General features: G+C 46.1%; 1 protein-coding gene across 1 annotated transcript; it reads left to right on the plus strand.

Annotated features, from left to right (window-relative positions):
• The first annotated feature begins 190 nt into the window (after nt 1-190).
• SNX5 (sorting nexin 5) lies at nt 191-19,705 on the plus strand. The gene is made up of 13 exons (XM_064164635.1): nt 191-298; nt 9,157-9,261; nt 9,923-10,033; nt 10,740-10,861; nt 11,417-11,540; nt 12,136-12,231; nt 13,036-13,141; nt 13,221-13,296; nt 14,546-14,585; nt 14,682-14,768; nt 16,113-16,272; nt 17,500-17,585; nt 19,156-19,705. Exons 1-13 carry the CDS (start codon nt 266-268, stop codon nt 19,201-19,203), a joined length of 1,194 nt encoding a protein of 397 aa, XP_064020705.1. The 5' UTR covers nt 191-265; the 3' UTR covers nt 19,204-19,705.
• The last annotated feature ends 306 nt before the right edge of the window (nt 19,706-20,011 follow it).

The following is a 20,011-nucleotide window of genomic DNA, read 5'->3' on the forward strand; positions in this document are numbered from 1 at the left end:
ACTAAAAACGGAAAGCAAAGACAGATAAACGAAAGCAAATCTTTACGAGCAGAGGAAAACCAAAGCCATCCCCCCACCCCACCCCGTAGCGCCACCATCTTGGATGAAGGCGAACAAGCCCTCTGCCCTCACTCAAGATGGCCGCCGCGGGGGCGGGAGGTGTGGCACTGGCGGCGGGAGGCGGCCGCGGCTCCACCTCGGGCTATATGAGGCGGCGGCGGCGGAGGCGAAGGAGGTGGTGAGTGGTTGCTTCTGTCTGGGCGAAATGGCTTTGCTCCGGGAGGACGCGCAGAGCAAGGTAAGGCTGGTGGCCCGGGTTCGGTTTGGGGCGGGCTGTGGGCCGCGGTCAACTCTGGGCTTGCCCAGCGTGGGGTGTGGGAGCTCCCTGCCTTCTTTCTCCCTGTGCCTGGCAGTGCGAGAGTGACCGGACTCATTGGTACTTGTGTAAAGCAAACAAACCAGTAGTTTTCATAGTCGCTCTGCTGCTTGCTGCTTGCACTTAAGGTCCTCTGGGGGCAGGTGGTCAGGATTTAGCAGCTCCTGCAGAGTGCGGGGTGGTGTCTGAAGAGAGAAGTGTCTGGAGGAAGAATAGGAGGAGAGAAAAAGGTGGGAACAGAGTGTCAAGGAGAAGGACAGGACTCTCTTCAGGCCAGGCAGGCTGCGAGCAGAGCACCTAGTTCGCGCTGTGAGTGGGATGGTGAGCAGGGCCCTGGAGTCGCAGCAGCCCTGCCTTGTCGGGGGAGTGCAGTGCTGGTCAGGACCTGTGCCTGGGCATTGCCAGTGCAGTCCTCTAGGCACTTCTGATAGAGGTGTTTAAACTTGCTCCTCTTCGTGGGTGCCTTCCTGGTCGAGTGGCCTGTGGTCAGTAAGCTGTCAGCTGTCCCTTCAGCTGTGGTGCCTCTTTGCTTCGGCTGTCACATCGCTGGCTGACGTGCTTTTCCTTGTTCTGTAGTAACGTTGATTGAAGTGCCGGGGAGGCTTATGCCTTGTCTTTGAGGGAGCATGGAGCGTTAAAACTCTCAATTTCCCCAAGGAAGGGCAGATTAAGCGCTGAATTAACGTCTATGTATGTAGGCAGTGTTTGGAATTGTCTGTCCTGCTGGACAAGCTGTGTGAACTAACCTCCCTAGTCTTACCTGGTTTAATAACTAACCTTAACACGCCTCGACTGAAGGGTAATACAGTCTCGTAGCAGTTTAAGAGCTACCTCTTTGACTTTCCTACGGCTGCATCTGAGCAGAGTTCGCGTTGTGCCGAAGCGTAACCTGCCATGCGGGAAGATGACCTGTGCTTTCAGCTGGTGAGGCTGTCCAGGGCTCGTCGGTTTGTTTTCTCCCGATCACTTCAGAGTTAGAAATACACCTGTCTTTCAGTAACTTTTTAAGAGACTTTCTTTTTTTTTGTCTGTTTCCCTTGCGTGCAAATCTCTTAAAACGATCTTGATCCAGTAGAAGAGGCAAAAAGTTTGTTGACCAAGTGGTTTTGCAGTTCTTCACTGTGACCTGGGACCCAGCTTTAGCTTGCTGCTGCTGCCTTCGGAACTGTAAAGTATCTTCCATCTGAGGATAGTGAGTGCAAGACTTCATAGGTGATGCCTGGAGGGGAAGGCAGAATATCAGCTGTCTTGCAGCAATTGGTAACTTTGAGCACTCGTATGCCCTTTCTGATTTAGCAGACAGGAGTACTGGGGGAGGGGAAAACGTTCTTGCAGTGAGGGCTGAAGTAGCTTTAAACTCTGCTGCTCAATGGACAAAGATTAACTAGCTTGTTTTAGGTAGTACAGCTGTCTTGGAATTCCAGCAACAAGGAGGAGGCTAGAAATGCTCTTATCTTGTCTGTTCCTGTTTAAGAAAGCGGCAACATGGATCTGGTGTGTGGCCAGCAGATAAAACCTATGTCTAGAAACGAAGCTTCATTCGATGATGGCCTTGAAGAGCAATCGTTGGTAGTAGCAAACTGGAGGCTGACCCTGTGGTGGTGAAGCAGGAGAGGATCAGGGTGTGTAGGAAGAGGAAGGAAGGGTAGGGTAAGAGTGATTGGAAGTGAAGTGGGAAAGATGGTGTAATTTGTCACTGAGAGGAAAAGGCCCTTCAGAAAGTGAAGCCAGTAGAAGGACTGCCAAGCCAAGCTTGTGCATCTGGTCTGTTTCTTCATGCCAGTGGTTTGACAGTGTTTTAAGTCTGCAGCTAAGTTGTTCTAGATCAAAATAGTGAGAATATTGTAGCCTTTCTTTATTAGACTGCTCAGTAGATGACAAAATGATGTGTCATAGCTGGGGACTTGCTATTTGCACTTCTCATCACTGCTTCTTGGTGTCTGACAACTTCTGCATGCTCAGGAAAGAATGAGGGCCTACTAGATGGGTTTCTGCATGCTGCTGGGCCCAAAAGCAAGTACAGAGATGAACTGCTAGCAAGGAGAAAGTGTCTGCATATATTGTCAAGGACATGTGTCCTCCATGAAGCTGCCCAGCAGTTTGGGCTAATGAGACAATTGCTGATCTGTGTGAGGTGCAGAGAGCATGGTGAAGCTGTATTGCTGGGACTTGCTACCATCAGCTCCATCCTTGCTGCAGGAGGTCAGCAAAACATTGTTCTGGATGTTGACTGTGGCTTAGGGGGTTGCTTTTGTTTAACAATTCCATTTTAGCTGAGTGTGCTTCATGCTGCAGATGAACTGGAAGTGTTTTGTCCAGTACTTTGCTCTGCAGGCAGACTGCTGGAGCAGGGTCAGTTTGACACTTCAAGCTGAGGAAGTAGTGGATTGGGTGGAGGTGTCCAGTTTACTGGGAGGTGGAGCAAGATGGGCTAGGAAGGTTTTAATGCACAATATGCATCCTTGAGTGTTGATAGTACTCTTTGCTCTCTCAGGAGAGAAACCTCTTGGTTTCTGCGAAGAGTGGTGCAGAGATCCCTGTGACAAGACAGCTGAGTGAGCAGGCCAGCTTATTACACAGCCAGTGGTGCTCTGGCTATAGAGGCTGCCTTCTGCTCACTTGGCAAGCAGTGCACTTGATGAGGAATGCCATTTCAAAGCAACTAAAGCAAGCTGTTATTTCCTCTTTATCTTTGTTTTGAGCAAAATAGTGAAACCATTGCATCGCAGGAGCTTAACGCTCCAAAGAAACAAATTTGGGAAGGCATTTTTGAAAGTAGTGACATCAGGGTTGCATGCAAGGCAACTGCTTCTGTTTTCCTGGTTCTCTGTGACTTGGACCTACTTCAAGACTGACAGTAGGAGCTAACAGCAAGCTTGTCATGAGGGCTGCAAAATCAAAGCTTCATACCAGCTATAACAACTCTTTGCTGCATGTATGCAGTGTACTTTAAGACGTATTTTTAATGCCTTAATTAAAGGGAAACTTAAGCTACTTGTGCTGGATGGGATTGAAATGCAGTTCCAGCAGCTAATGGTACTAATATCTGCTGGCCAGATACCCTGGAAAACTGCTGGTTAACTGCTGACTGTTGAAACAAGGCCCTTTGGAACTGAGGGCTCTGTATGAACTGCCAGAAAATACCATGATCTTTTATTGCTCTCTGGACAACTCTTAAACTGGTTTAATTGGGAAGACTACTGTCTAAAAAGTAATGGCTTCTGGGTAGTGGCAAATGTAATTACTACTGAAGTCTTAGAGTGGTGGAATCGAGAATCATTTTGGTTAGAAAAGACCTTTAAGATCACTGAGTCTAACCATTCTCTAACTCTACCAAGGCTAAGCCATGCCCCTCAGTACAGCGTCTCTGCATCTTTGAAGCACTTCCAGGAGTGGGGATTCAACCACCTCCCTGGGGAGCCTGTTCTGGTGTTTGTAAACACTTTTAGTGAAGGATTTTCAAACCTCCAACCTAAACCTCCCTTGGTGCAACTTGAGGCTGCTTCCTCTTATCACTTCTCCCTAGCAGGGAGAAGGGACCAACACCCACCTGGCTCCAGCTTCCTTCCAGGGAATTGCAGAGAGGGAGGTCTCTCCTCAGCCTTCTTCTCTTCAGCATGAACAACCTCAGTTCCCTCATCTGCTTCTCACAAGAACTGTTCTCTAGACTCTACTAGCTTTGCCCTCCTCTTGACATGCTCTACCAGTTCAGTGTCTTTGGAATAAGAGGCCCAAAAGTGAATCAAGGATTCAAGGTCTGGCCTCAGCAGTGCTGAGTACTGGGATACAATCACTTCCCTGGTTCTTGTGGTCACAGTATTCCTATGCAGGTCAGGATGCTGTTTGCCTTAGCTGTGTGGGCAGATGCTGGCTCATTTTTGGCTGGCTGTTGTCAACAGACCCAGGTCTTTTTCTGCTGGGCAGCTTTCCAGCCACTCTGTCCCAAGCTTGTAGCAGTCATGGGGTTATTGTGACCAAAGTGGAGGACCTGGTGCTTGACCTCATTTGTGGCTGTTGCCTGAATAACAACAGGGAGGTGATCAGTTTGTGGTGTTTTCTAAGGTAGCTGGATAGTAAGCAGAAAGCTCTGAGACTTAAATCCTTGTGGAAGGGCTCCTTGCTCCTCCTGGTTGAAAACTCTATTCATTTGACAGAAAGCACAGGTTCTTGCTTCACTGGCAATCGGATGTTGTACAGTGCTGCTTGCACTGGCAGATTCTTTTGTTAGAATGCAGAAGTAACACTGACTCTTCCAGAACTGATGCTAAAACTGCAGAGGTGGTGGTTCTACCATCAGCAGTTCAGGCCTCTCAACAGAACTAATCAGTTTCCACTGCTGAGGGCACTTCCTTCACTGGATGTCTGCAAGCATGAAGGTGTCTTTGCATTAGATGATGCCTGAATAGAAACTTTTCTGTCAAGCTGAAGCCTGGGTAGCTAGCTGGTGGTCATCACTGGATTATATTTAAGTCTTCAGCTCTTGTCTTTTCAACATCACTAAGCAATGGAAGGAAGGCAAGTGCTGTGAAACTGCTTGGATTGGTCACAGCGATGCTCTCTTCTGTCACTCCCAGTTTCCAGATCAGGTGACTATCATGGTGCCCTAATTAGTGCTGTGATACCTATTTTTAGTCTTCTGTTCCTAAAGCCTAGAAACATTAATCAATATGAAGGCTGTTGTTCAGGAGGACTCTGTTTTGTTCTAATGGTCAGGTCAGACAGTGTTGGTGCACCGTATCTTTGAACAGGGAGAAGTTTCCTGAGCCGTCAAGAAACCAGATACAAGTGACTAAAGGCCTAGGAGGCAGCAGGGCAGCTCTAGCAGTTGCTATGGTCACTGGAAACCAAAAGCCACTAGACTCTTTCTGTTAAAGAAGGAAAATGAGAGGTGAAAGTAGAGGCACTACTGGGTTTGGGGTGAGTTTGTTTGTGACCCAACTCGCTGTGCTGCTCCAAGGAGTCACCATCCTCTCTACTTCTCTGGGAATGTTCTGTGCAAGTGAGGAGTAAACTCTTGGCAGATGTTGATTTTTCAGTTATCTCCTTGATGTAGGGAGGGTGACTGGTTTCTGGTAACTGGGATGGGACGATTTCAGTTCTCTTGTCCACTGCCTGGATGGAGTGCAGTGAAGTCCTAACAGAGAAATGCCTCTGGGTATGGAGCAGCTGCCAGATATGGCAGGCCGGAGAGCTAAGATGGAGTGGTTTCCTGGGAATGTGTTGAGCTGGGTGTCTGCTGTGATCAAGCAACAAGCCTGGGGCCTCTAGATAAAAGTTGAATTCCTTTGCTCTGCACAGCATTCATGTGACCATGAGCTAGTAAGTCCTCATTCCTGCTTGCAGGATAGGTCTTGGGAGGATAGTGAAATGAAGGGTCCTGAATGGTGAGCTTCCTGGTAATGCAGCAGCAGCAGTTTGTGTTGATCAAGGGTTGGTGTGAAGCATCTGCTTTAGGTACCCACTGGGTCAGTGCTTTATAGAGCTGTGGTAATGAGTGCAAAGGAAGGTGTCTTGCTCCCAGTTCAGTGGGGAGCTGCTGCTGCAGCACACCAGGAAAATGTAGCAATGTGTCCTGAAGTCAGTGTGAATGCTGTCTTTGTAGTTTGAGCCTTGCTGCCATGATTGTGTAATCCTAAAGGTCTCTGGCCTGGAGTTAGGAGCCCACAGTGACCTTCACAGGATCAGAACAGACCAGTGGTTTTATGATCCTCTATTTCATATGACTCCAGGTCATTTACTGAAGACCAGAGTCTGTCAAGGGTAGAGCAAGTGCTGGCTGGCTCATGTACCTCCCTCACCTTAAACGTTTAATCGGTACAAGTTTACTTTTTTCCTTTGTGTAGCGCTGAGGGGTAGAGTGCTACCACTGTATAGTCATTGATTTGTAGAAAGGTTTGTGTTGGAAGGGACCTTAGAGATCATCTAGCTCCTCCCCCACCTCTTTGATCAGGGACACCTATTAGACCAGGTTGCTCAAGGCCTTATCCAAATTGGCCTTGAATGCCTCTGGGGAGGGGGCATCCGCAGGCTCTGTGGCTGACCTGTTTCAGAGTCTCACCACCCTTACTGTAAAGGGGTGTTCCTGACTCGTGCTGTTCCCGAGCTGGCTTCACACTTGTGGCCACGTGTACGATACAGGGGATCTCAAGTGGTAGGTGTCAGGAGGATGGGATGAGTCTGTCAGTGCTGCACAGCAGCAGGACACCAGGTGCAAAGTCAAACAAGTTCCGTCAAAACGTGAGGAGGAACTTCTTTAAGGTTGTGTTCTTGATGCATTGCCTCTGCAGTTCATGATGCTAGTGCATGGGAGAAATGCCCACAACTATGTTAATCCAGCAAGGCAGTACCCTCTTGTCTGTACCTGCCCATCTCCTGCAGGCAACTATTGTGCATGGAAGAGTGTGTATGCAGCATCTGATTGTGGGTTACTCTGTCCATGAGTCTTAAAAAGAAACTTCATCAATTCAGGACTGGCTGATTTGTGTAATCCTCTCCTTAATTTAGCTAAGAGGAAGCAGTTTCCTTGAGCTTATCATGCTTTCCAGACTCAGCAGTTTGTATTGTTAGCACTACTGATCCTGTTTGGACAGTAGAGATAAGTAAGCAGGATGCAAAATGCTAGGATCTGCATCTCGCTGCTTTGGCTGCTGGTGTTCCCAGGCTGGGAAACACTGCCCAATTTTGACTTTCTTTCCACTGGCAACAGACAGTGAGCTGTGCTTCCAATGAAACCAGTGTCTGAATGGTGGCCTTCTAACCATCCTAGTGTTTGAATGGGTCAGCATCTGCCTATTTGAGTGTCAGTCACATCTGAACTATGCACATTTGTGCTGTTTGGCTTGTGCCTTCCTAGCAAGTACCAGCAATCCCATGCCTGTAGAGAAGGGTAATCTGGCTCGAGGAGTGACTGTACTGGTGACTGTAGTGCTTGGAGTTCCACCACATCTATTCCAAGGTGAGCAGTTGTGATGGTTTGGGAGTTACCTGCCCCCCCACACAATGAAATTGCCCAATTAGACTCAGCTGTCTGAAAGTTAAGGAAGGAAGCTATATTTACAGCTTAGCACAATTTACAAGTCCATGTGTATATCTACACACAATATATACAGCTATATCAAAAAGCAATACAGAAACACAATACCACTTCAGAAAATCAGAGTCCCCAGGAGGCTCCTGACCCAAACCTCCTCCCCTCTCCCTCCCTTCAGAAATAACCAGATCAATCCCTGTATGTCTCACGTGATAAATCTGGAGAGAGCTGAGGTGAGATGTCAAAACAACAAGGAGGTTAGAGGAGAAAGGGTCAGGTCAGATTAAAGAGCTAAGGCAGAGGCAAGCAGAGCCCAGACTGCCAGAGCGAAGGAGCAGGAGCAGTGGGAGCTGAGCAGTGTGTGAGCAGTGAGCACCTTGTCTATGCTTTGCCTAGTTGTGTTTCTCAGCAGAAGAACAAGCAATATAGGGTACTGTTGTGTGGTTTTCCTTTCTTCTCACAGCTAAGGATTTCAGTTCTCTCAATGAAATATTCCAGTTGGCCTCAAACCAGCACAGCAATGCTGGGACAAAGCCAGGTTGGACAGGGCCTTGAGCAACCCAGTCTAATGGAAGGTGTCCCTGTCCATGGCAGGGGATTGGAACAGATGATCTTTAAGGTCCCTTCCAACCCAAACAGTTCTGTGAACTCTGTTCCAGAGCATGCTCTGGAAGCTTGACATCCTTGCTTGCTGCCAAGGCAATAGCCAGGCTTGGATAAAAGCCTTCTATCCTACAGAAGCTACAATGGGGAAGCACAATGCTGCATCCAAGGTCTTTCCATAAACCTTTTCAAGCCTTATGACTATGTCTTACCTACCTCCTCCTAACTTCAGCTAACAGGTGTGTTTTGTATGTCTGGAAGAATGAGGGTACTGGAGGTGGTGTCCCTAACTTCCACCTGAGATACTGGCCATAGATGTCAGCAGTAGGTGGTGATGCCCTGCTCACAGGTGAGGACATAGATGGTGGTAGGGGCAGGCTGCATGGGGACAGATGCATACTGGCCTGACAACTGCATTCTCTACAGGCAACCAGAGGCACTTGTCATCTGCCAGATTTGGGCTGGAGTACACAGATGACCAGGAGAATGGAGTTGCCAAAGCTTTTGGAAGAAGAGCTACCTCTCAAGGGGCAGCCTCTTGCAAAGTAGTTCTGCAGCTTTGCAGGAGTGTAAGGCAGTGTTCATGTTGTCTGTGATATAACAGGAGATTGCTCAGATGCTGTCTGGCAGTGTTTGTGTGCTTTGGTGATGAGGCTTAATATGTTTACAAGATGGTAGGGGCAAGCTCCTGGCTAGTAGGGTCTGTGTACTAGGACGCTGCAGAGAAATGAAGCAACATCAGTTGTGGTCCAGTTTTCCAGCTTGCTTTCCTGAGAAGGCATTCAGAATTCAGCCTTCCTCTGAATGATTTTAAGGGTCTCCCAACCAAGACAATTCCATGATTCTTCAGCAAATTTCCCATGCTGTGACCTTTATCCATGATTTTCTCCTGTACGCCAAAAATAAGAGTGATTTGTTGTGCTGTAGCATGGAAGGAACTTAAGTACAGACCTGGAGCCTTTTTTCTTCTCTCCTTTGTTTGGAAAGCAAAGCTTGTCACAATGGTGTATACAGGTAGTATCAAGGGCATCATGCTTGTCTATATGTGTAGTTCCTGGAGGCAGTGGTTTGTTTGCTGAATACCAGTCTAGCTTCATGAAGCCTACCTGATGCTTGCTTGAGGCTTACTCTGTGAATTCTGTTGCAGCTGAGGTCTGTATCTGTAGACCTGAATTTTGATCCATCTCTCCAAATTGATATACCTGATGCCCTAAGTGAAAAGGACAGAGTGAAGTTCACTGTGCATACCAAGGTAAGACCATGGTGTAGAAATATAGCTTCCTAGATGTTGTGTAAGTAATGTCTTTGCAGTACACTTACTTAAAATAGGAGCTTGACAGTGGAGAAAGAAAAATCTAATTAGAGCAGTGTTTTCCCCTAAAGGTGGCCTGAGGCATTGAAATAGTTGGCCCAGGTAGATGGTGGAGTTACCATCTCTGGAGATGTTCAAGAAGTGTGGATGTGACACTTTGGGACATGGTTTAATGGCCATGATGGTGTATAGGTTGAAGGTTGGACTTGATCTCAGAGGTCTTTTCCAACTGAAATAATTCTATGGTATATATGCAGAAACTCCAGATTTTCTAAGACCTGAGCACTCCCTAAACAGAGACAACAGAGCTGGTACACTAGATTTGATTGGCTTAAGGAATCCTAGCTTGACACCAGAAGGCTGGGGAGTAGAGAGGGGAAAACCAGCTACTGTGAAACTTCACAAAGTAAACTGCTTGGATGCTGATCCACAGCAGTGCCTTCTCTTTAAATAGTAGTAAGGCTCTCACACAAATGCCAGCTCAGCTAAAAGAGTAGGCGAGGCTCTTACTAGGCAAAACAGCTTCCTTTGGAAAGGGAGAGAACTGCTTCTAAAAGCACTGATTTACAAAACAGTAGGGCTTCTATCTGTCGTCTTCCAGACTACACTGCCAGCTTTTCAAAGCCCTGAGTTTTCAGTTACGAGGCAGCATGAAGACTTTGTGTGGCTGCACGATACGCTCAGTGAAACTGAAGAGTATGCAGGACTCATTGTAAGTATTCCCTAAGACAAGTGGAGCTCTAAGATATGCTGATTTAAAGTGCATACTAGAAGTTTGCTTTACTCATGTCAGTAGTGGTTCATGACTCAAGCATTGCCACTACTTCCTTTTGCCTTAATTCCCGAACAATATGAGTGTTGTGGTGATAACTCATGTTTCTATGTAGCTTGTTGCTACAAAAAAAAACCCCAAACCTGAGTGACATCTTTCCTGGAAGTGTTTTAGGCCAGGCTGGATAAGGCTATGAGCAGCCTAATCTAGTGGAAGGTGTCTGTGCCTGGGGCAAGGGGGGTTGGAGCTAGATTATCTTTAAGTCCTTTTCCAAGCCAAACTATTTTATGACATTCTGGTGGCATTAATATCTTCCTGAAGATGACAAATTGCAATGCTCTATTAAATACAGCCTTTCTTTCCTATCATGACTCTTTAGGAGCTCCTGTGGGTCACAGAAGATCATCGGTTATGGGGTGGGTTATAGAAGTTATTCCTCTTTCTTGGTTTCCCTCCTGGATGGGGTAGTACAGAGCTTGGGGGGACAAGGAGGCACCTAGACATCAGCATGCCTCTAGAATTCCCTGGTGTAGAGCCTTGCTGGCTTGCGATAACCATGCCGAAGGGCCTCCTTCCAGAGAAGGCTAGAAGGAATCTCTGAAACTTTGATTTGCTAGCATCTGTCATTAACCAGTTCCTTGGCTAGATACCTCCAGCACCTTCAAAGCCTGACTTTGATGGACCCAGAGAGAAGATGCAGAAGTTAGGGGAAGGAGAAGTGTCTATGACAAAAGAAGAGTTTGCCAAAATGAAGCAAGAGCTAGAAGCGTAAGTAGAATTGGTCTTCTGTTAAAAACTGTACTTACAGAAGCCTCCTATGACAGCAACCTACTTGGTGATAAGTGGTCTTGACTGACTGTTTAGAAGGCTGTCTGCTGTTGCATAGTCTTTAAAACTTTGGAACTGAGGAGCTGTCAAAAGTTTCTCTCAACCTGGGGAATTTCCTAGCTAAAGAGATTGAAAACAACAACTCTCTCACTGGTGAGCTGTTTAAGATTGTGGAATCATTTTGGTTGGAAAAAACTTTCATCTGAAGTCCAGCCATTGTCTAACTCTACCAAGGCTTGTGCTAAACCATGTCCCTCAGTACCACATCTCTTCATCTTTGAGACACCTTCAGGATGAGGATTCGTACACCTCCCTGGGGAGTCTGTTCCAGTGTTTGAGAACCTTTTCAGTGAAAATGTTTCTTCTAGTATCCAACCCGAACCACCTCAGAAGGTTTCAGAATTATACTGCTGAATGTTTGCACTGCATGATGTTAAAGTAATTCTTTGTGGAAGGAGGTACAGGAGAGGCTCTCAGTCTGTTCTTTCCTTTCAGTGAATACCTTGCAGTCTTCAAGAAAACTGTATCATCACACGAAGTCTTCCTTCAGCGTATTTCTTCTCATCCTGTGCTCAGCAAAGATCACAATTTTCATGTTTTCCTGGAGTATGACCAGGATGTAAGACACTTTTTATCTCTTCTTTCCAAGGGAGGCAAAATGTTAGTGTTACTGCTGCTTCTGCTCGGTCAGAGTGTTATGTAAATTTCTGTGCATCATCAGCAAGCAGATGTTGCCAGTACTTCTGTGAGATGATTAAAGGATGAAAGCCTGACCTTTTAGACCTTTTTTGGTTATAAATCTGTCTTTCTTAGTCCTAGGCAAATTGGTTAGGAAGCCAACTTTCTATCTTGGGTATTCCTGATCCATATCTGTTTGTGTGCTGTGTTTTTTTTCTGGTTCTAAAATAGAGGACTGGAGGTGCTAGTACTGAATCTGTTTTGTATTTATTTGAGTGGTAGGTGCTAGTAGAGGCTATGAGGCAAAACTGAGCCATTTCTGGGAGTGAGGAGAACCTCTGGCGCAGAAGAGTTGAACAACTTCTAGCCAAGCCACCTTTGTACAGCTTATATGGGTGTTATGGAGAACTTGGAAATCAGGCTGTTCTGTCATATGAGAGATGTAAATGATGTTAATCTATTGCAAGTGTCAAAACAGTTGCATTTTTTCCCCCACCTTTGAGATAGTTCTGAAGCTCTCTTGGCCTCTGTTGCAGCTGAGTGTTCGGAGGAAAAACACAAAAGAGATGTTTGGTGGCTTTCTAAAAAGTGTGGTTAAGAGTGCTGATGAAGTCCTCTTCTCTGGAGTTAAGGTAAGGTAGATGGTTTACCTCTTATCCTGATCTAGATTTGTTTCTTGCTTCTTGAGCTGCTGCAGTTGTCCGCTTCAGACTTGATGGGTGTGAGGCTCAGCTGCTTCTGCTAACCTTCCTTGTTACTGTTGTCCCCACTTGGGTGGTATTGCCTATATTAATTTTGACTCTTACAGCAGTAAACTGTTGAAGCTCAGGCTATTTAAAATTTAGGTGTGTATTTGACGTTTCTAGTGGGTGCAGAATTGCTGCCTCAACACCTGGTACTGGTGGGGATGCAGGCATTCCACATTCAGCAAATGCACTCATGGCTTTGGTCTGCTTTAGAGTTCTGAACAGACATGATTTACAGGTTTGTGCTTGTGCTAGATGAGATCAAATGCCAAAGACTCCTGTAACTGGTCCAGTTTCAGCTTTTCTATAGTGTTGCCATGGCAGACCTTTCTTACAGACTTGCTTTCTCAGTGTCCTGAAACATGACCATACCTACAATGTACGGTGCAGATGTAAAGCAAGCTCGTAAGGTGCGTACCGCTTAGCTCCAGCGTTGCGGCAGGTCTGGGAGCTGCTGGTGACACCTTACTGGTTGCTTCAGACAGCCTGCAGTGTTGAGTAAAGTCCATCTTCCCTTTGGGAGAGAGCAAAGAAACCACTTCTCTCAAACAGCTTGGTGTGACTGACTCAGAATCTTGTCTTGAACTCAGCTCTTCAGTAGAGGTTGATGGGCATAGTGCTCAGGTGGTTATGGTTGTTTCTTTGATCCTTGCCATTGTGACTGATGTTACAGGTCATGCTCTCTTTCAGGAAGTAGAAGACTTTTTTGAGCAAGAGAAGATTTTTCTTGTGAACTACTGCAACAAAATCAAGGATGCCTGTGCAAAAGCAGATAAGATGACAAGATCTCATAAAAGTGAATCTTTTCAAAGAGCTTTGTGCAGGCCTTGCAGTCTTGCTGACTTCAACCTGAAAACCTTGTCTTGTTCTTGCAGATGTTGCAGATGACTATATTTATACTTCAGCTCGCTTGAACAGCCTGGCGTTAGAAGAACCTACAGTTACCAAAAGGTAAGCAATTTTAACTGTTCATAAACATACTCAGAGTCTGTGAATATCAGATTCCTTCTATAAAGGAATATCCAGGGGGTTGAATCATAGCTGCTTTGAATTTCTTGAGTTGCAAGCAAGTGGTGTTAGAAACTTTTTTCTTTCCTCTAAGACTTTTTTGGTGCAGCAGATGTAAATCAGGTTCATCTGACTGAGCTAGCTGATCACTTCCCATTTATGCCCTGGAGCTGGTCATCAAAGGTCCTGCTAAACAGTAGTCTCCTTGAATTTTTTTCAAGTCACAAACTCAAAGAATATGTGAAGAATGAGTTATGCAGCTGTCTTCTAATAGAGTTGTTGTATTTAATAGTACATCTGCTAGGCCTTGATTACCTTCTGGATGTTTGAAGCTCCAGAATAGTACAGGGTTTAAATTATGGAGACTAGTAACCTTTTCTGGGGTAAATTCTTCCACCTCTCTAAACTTTGCTATCAATTTACCAAGACACAGGAAAACAGAATATATAGCTGAATAAACAAGAAGGTTCATCCCTCTTGGAATGTGGCAACAGGGAAATTCTTCACAAGGCCTTTATTGTGGAATTATAGAATGGTTTGGATTGGAAGGGACCTGGAGGATTGTCTAGTTCCAACCTGCCTCCAATGGGCAGGGATGCTTTCTGCTAGACTACGTTGCTAAAGGCCTCATGCAGCCTGGCTTTGAACAGGTCCAGGGAGGGGACATCCATAACTTCCCCAGGCAATCCCTTCTAGTCTCTCACCACCCTCTCTATGAAGAATTGCTTCCTAATATCCAATCTAAATCCAACTTAATTCCTTTCCCTTTAGTCTTGTCACTACCAGCTCTTGAAAAAGGTCCCTCCCCAGCTTTCTTGTAGGCCTCCTTCAGGTGCTGGGATGGCCTTCTCTAGGCTGAACAGCCCCAACTCTCTCAGCCTGTCCCCATAGGGTAGGTGTTTCTCTGGACCCACTGCAACAGTTCAATGTCCTTTGTGCATTGCACACCCCAGAACTGGATATAGTACTCCAGGTGGGGTCTCATGAGAAAGGAGTAGAGGGGCAGAATCACCTCCTCATACTGGTGATCACATTGCTTTTGATGCAGCCCTAGACCTGAGTTCTCTTGAAACCTTTGGCTAGGTTTGCTTGCAGGAGCCACCTCCAACTTCCAGCTTTTTTATTTCCTGCCAACACTCAGACTGCTATCTAAAAGTTATTTATGCTGCTGTGTTGCCTTTTTCCCTCCTAGGTACTTGTTGAAAGTTGCTGAGCTCTTTGAGAAACTTGGGGTAAGAGAAGCTTTGGAGGGGAAGGGGGGGGAAGAATGCCTGAATCTGGATGGTGCTGTTTCCCATTTCATACCAACCACCTGCTCCCTTCTGCAGAAGGTTGAAGGTAGAGTGTCATCAGATAAAGACTTGAAGCTCTCTGAACTGCTGCGGTACTACATGCTCAACATAAAAGCTGCCAAGGTGAGAACATTCTTGGTTATTTTTGAAGTTTTATGGTGGACATCATCACTTTCTCAGAGTAGTACTTGTGCTCGAAGACTAGAGGAAGGTAGACTCTTGTTCTCCCAAAGAAATCAGTGCTCCTAAACCACAGCAGAACACAGAAGCCATACACAGGTTAGCTGCAGTCCCAACCACTTAGAAATGGGCTCGACCAGTTTTTCTTCAACATGTAAAGAGGAAAAATGTTTTAGTCATAAAATGGTCTGGATTGGAAGGGACACCCAAAGGTGACCTAGTCTCACTCCTGCAGTCAGCAGGGACATCTTCAACTCCATCAGGTTGGCCAGAGCCCTGTTGAGCCTCACTTTGAGTATTTCCAGGGATGGGGCCTTAACCACTCCCTGGGCAGCCTGTTCCAGTGTTCCACTTACCCCATGGTAAAGAACCTGTTCCTAATATCCAAGTCAAATCTGCTCTTCTCTACTTTGAAGCTTTCGTCCCTCATCCTATCACTATAGACCTCTGTAAACAGTCTCTCCATCCTTCTTGTAGGCCCTCTTCAGGTACTGGAGTTTGAGCAAACAGGATTTGAGTCTGCAGCAGTGTTCTAACCCTTCTCCAAAGTGCTTGTGACTTGTCAGTACAATCAATGATGATCAATTACATGCTGAAATAAATCCCAGTTACTCAAGCACTTGATTGTGAATCTGCAGTAGCATGCGAAGGATGGAGTCTGAACTTCTGGGGGGAGGTTGGTAGATAGATGTAACTGCAAAGGCCTTGCCAGCAACTCTTTCTAGTCAATACTTGCCTTGGCCAGGAGCTGACTACTTAGAAACATCATCTGTGTATAACCTGATAGGCCTCTTCTAGTATCATGCCTTTTAATGTCATGTAGACTGAAGCATTTCTTCCAGGCATCTTCTGTGACCTCCTGCTGTTTTGATCTAGCAGCACCACAGTGTTAATATCTAAAGGAATTGGTGCTAAAACCTGTGCTGCTTCTCATGTCTAGGTTAGTGTAGTGCTTCAGTCAGACTATCAGGTCTCCAAATTAAGTGATGGTGTATCCCTTACAGGAAACAGTCACAACTCAGGAAGTACTGTTCCTCCTTGGTAGGAGGATAAAGCACCTTTAAGGGAAGAAGCAGTGCCCTACAGTAGCCCTCAGACTATCGTGACTGAGGTACTTGTGGCTGTCCTGAAAACTTGACACCACACTGGCAGAAGGCTCCTGGGGAGAAAAAAACCTCAGTCTGATGCTGAAATAAGTGAAATTTCCCTGATGCTAAGGTGATTGATTGTAACCTCATGTTGAGAAGCATTCCTCTTGAACTTCACACTGTTCCTGTCTGTTTCCAGGATCTTCTGTACAGACGGACAAGGGCTCTTGTTGACTATGAAAACTCCAACAAAGCTCTAGATAAAGCCAGACTAAAGAGCAAGGATGTGAGGCTGGCTGAAGCACATCAACAGGATTGTTGTCAGAAGTTTGAAAAGATTTCAGAATCTGCCAAGCAAGGTAAAATGGGCTTAGTGGTATTTATAGAATCATAGAATCAGCCAGGTTGGAAGAGACCTCCAAGATCATCCAGTCCAACTGTGATGGTTTGGGGGTTACCCCGCCCCCCCACACTTTTGTATTTGCCCCAGATAACTCAGATGGACCCTGGGAATATAGATGAAGCAATTTATTTACAGCTAGCAGAATTTACAAGCAGCTATTTACAATATATACAGTTATATACAATTATATACAGAAATATACAAAGGATAAACAATACAAAAGCACAACTCCCCTCCCAGAAACCAAGGTCCCCAGGAGGGGCTTTCAAACCACCCCAACACCTCCCCCCGGCCCTCTCAACCTTACCCCAGTTCTCAGGAAGAAAAGAGGTGCAGCCAAGAGGTTAGGGAGCAAGGTTAGTAGGAGCAGGGTTAATGAGATGTGACCAGGTCTAAGGCAAAAGCAAGAGTGAGAGACAAAATGGAGAAAAAGTCTTTCTTCTTCCCAGAGTTCTCAGCGTGACTGTGAGAGAAGTTGACATCAATTGTTTTCATTTCACTGCCTGTTATCTAGTTCTGTTACCAAAACATTCTAGCTTGCTTCAAACTAGCACACCAACCTATCACCCAGCCCTAACCAATCAACTAGACCATGGCACTAAGTGCCTCATCCAGTCTTTTCTTGAAGACCCCCAGGGACGGTGCCTCCACCACCTCCCTGGGCAGCCCATTCCAATGCCAATCACTCTCTCTGTGAAGAACTTCTTCCTAATATCCAGCCTATACCTACCCTGGCACAACTTGAGACTGTGTCCCCATGTTCTGTTGCTGGTTGCCTGGGAGAAGAGGCCACCCCCCACCTGGCTACAATGTTATGCTGAAGGGAGGAAGTCTTCATACGTTCCATGTCTCTCAGCTGACCTTCAGCTACTGAAGGTTTCTGAACACTCTCCCTGAAGCAGGTAGCCACTCCTTTTAATGTTCTTGGGTTTTAAGTGTTCCACATGCTCCCAGAGCTGCTGTAGCTGTTTTATTCCAGTTCTTGTCATCTTATAAAGCCTTTTTGTCTTGAGACAAGACGAGTGTCACAAGATAAACGCATCTCTGGCTAGCAACCGCACAGCTAACTCTTGAAACTACTTGTGGCCAAAGGCCTGGCTAGAGCTGGACAGAATGCAAGGTAAGGGGTGCCACTGAAACATCACTCACGGTCTGTCTGCCTTACCTTTGCTCTTCCTTCCAGAGCTGCTGAGCTTCAAAGAGAAGAGAATAGCAGCCTTCCGCAAAAACCTCATCGAAATGGCAGAACTGGAAATCAAGCACGCAAAGGTGAGTTCTTTGGGGCTTTAGGGAAGTGGCTGCTGTGCAATGCAGAGTTTGTAAGGCTCCCTTTGAAACAAGGAAGTTTAAAACAGATCAGCCAAGCTCTTCAGATGACATCTGGGGAGGGGAAGGAAAGGAAGTAAAGAGCAGGAGGCACAGCATATACAATGAACTTTCTGTCCCATGCAGGAAGTCTGTTTTCAGTCTCTCACTCCTGGGATGCCACCAGCCTATTGTGCTGCCAGTGAGGTCTCAAATTTGCAGGTAGTACATGACAGCTCACAGCTGCCCACCTCTGTGGGCTTTGACCTCCTCTTGCATTTAGAGGCAGCTGCTGCTTCAAGCATTGTTGTGAGGGCTCATCCTGCAACTTCTCATCTAGCTGCCAACCCTCCCTTGGTGTGTCAGTGGAGGGGGAAATCATAGGGTAGTTTAAATTGGAAGGGACCTTAAAGATCATCAAGTTCCAACCCCTTTGCCATGGGCAGGAACACTGTCCCCTAGGCCAGGTTGCTCAAGGCCTTGTCTGGTCTGGCTTTGAAAGCCATGCTGACTCTCTGTGGCAGCTTCTGCCAGGCTTGCTTTGCAGAACAGATCTGAGGTGGGCTTTTGAGACCACACCATCTACTTCCTTCTCAACCCTGGGAAGTGCACACAGATTACAGGGTTTAAGGTAGGAAACAAAACAGGAAGACTCAGGCTAAGGTGGTTGTGCACCCTCAACTTCCTTTGAAGAATGAAAAGTCCAGTTTCCCACTCCGAGTTTCCTGGGCTTCATCACAGGTAGCAACTGAAGTGCTGAGCTTGAATGTGACTTAGGACCAGATAATGGTTGGATTTGATGATGTTAAAGGTCTTTTCCAACAGAAACATGATTCTATACAAAAGGCTTGACAGTACTGCCTGTTTTGGCTCACCTGTGCTACTGTCTTGCCATGACTCCATTTGTGAGACAGAGAAGGGCCTGCAGGAGGAGGCAGGTTGCAGTCTGTATAGAGTGATAGAATTCTTTTGCTTGGAGAAGATGTCCAGTATCGTTAAGTCCAACTGTCAACCTAAGTCCATCATGACTATTAAACCATGTTCTAAAGTGTCCATGTTTCTTGAATACCTTCAGGGATGGTGATTCCACCTCCCTGGGCAGCCTGTTCCAATGCCCAACCAGTCCTGCAGGAAAGAAAGTTTTCCTCATAACCAACCTAAACCTCCCCTGGCACAATTTCAGGCCATTTCCTCTTGTTCTGTCACTTGATACAAGGGAAAAGAGGCCAACCCCTGCTTCACTACAAACTCCTTTCAGGGAGTTGTCGAGAGCAATAGGCCTCCCATTCAGCCTCCTCTTCTCCAGACTGAACAACCCCAGCTCCCTCAGCTGCACCTCACAAGGCATGTTCTCCAGACCTTTCATTAGCTTTGCCCTTCTCTGGATGCACTCAGTCACCTCAATGTCTTTCTGGTAGTGAGGGGCCCAAAACCAAACCAGCTGTTCCCGGCGCAGCCTCACCAGTGTGGAGTACAGGGGCATGGTCACTCCTGCTGAACTGATTGGTCAGAAATGCTTTATTTTCTCTTCCAGAACAACGTTTCTCTCCTGCAGAGCTGTATCGACTTGTTCAACAATTGAGGCACCTTTATCCTGAGAATGTGAAAGAAGCATCAGTTGCACTCAATGGCCAGGGACAACTTCTTGCCTTGACTTCATTAGCTTACAATACATATTCTCACTGAGGTGGGGTTAGACTAATACTTGTTGATAGCAATACATTGACTTTCTTGGTATAAATGGGAGCTGAACTGTCTGTGAATTGGCTAGATGGAGCTAATGTCCTGTTGGCTGATAACTCAATGAGTTACATGTAAGAAACCAATTTGCTGCTGCCTGACTTCACTTGTTTTCTGAGGACAACTTTTTTTTGCAGGATCATCAAGTAATGTGTCTCTTTGTGTCCCTGATATTTAAAACTTGCAAGTGGGGCAGACTTAGTGTAGCTATTTTCTAAAAGAAATACCTTAACATTCCACTTCCCAGGCAGGTTTCTACTGCAGTATATTTTGAATTTCTATAGCTACGTTTGGTATTTGTACACCTGGGGGCAATACAGCAAATAAAGGTCTGATAAAACCAAGCTGTTGGATGGCAAGACTTTGTGTGGGGCATGAAGTGACAGGTGTCAGGCACACAACTCAAATCAGTCAGCACCTAGAGCTCTTCATTTACTAGAGAAACATTTGGATCAATGGGATTGGTCTTAGAATGGATGTTGATGTGAGAAGTGGGGACTTCAGGTCATGTTGCTGTTTAAGAGCTACTCAAACTTCTGTGCTGTGTGGGAGGAAAACCAAGCACTGATATGTAGAGATGGCTTGGACTCCTTCAGGCTGCATTGCTGTGCTTTGTGTTTTCATAGAATGGTTTGTGTTGGATGGGGCCT

Source organism: Pogoniulus pusillus, chromosome 25 (genome assembly GCF_015220805.1).
Source record: "Pogoniulus pusillus isolate bPogPus1 chromosome 25, bPogPus1.pri, whole genome shotgun sequence".
Classification (NCBI taxonomy): domain Eukaryota; kingdom Metazoa; phylum Chordata; class Aves; order Piciformes; family Lybiidae; genus Pogoniulus; species Pogoniulus pusillus.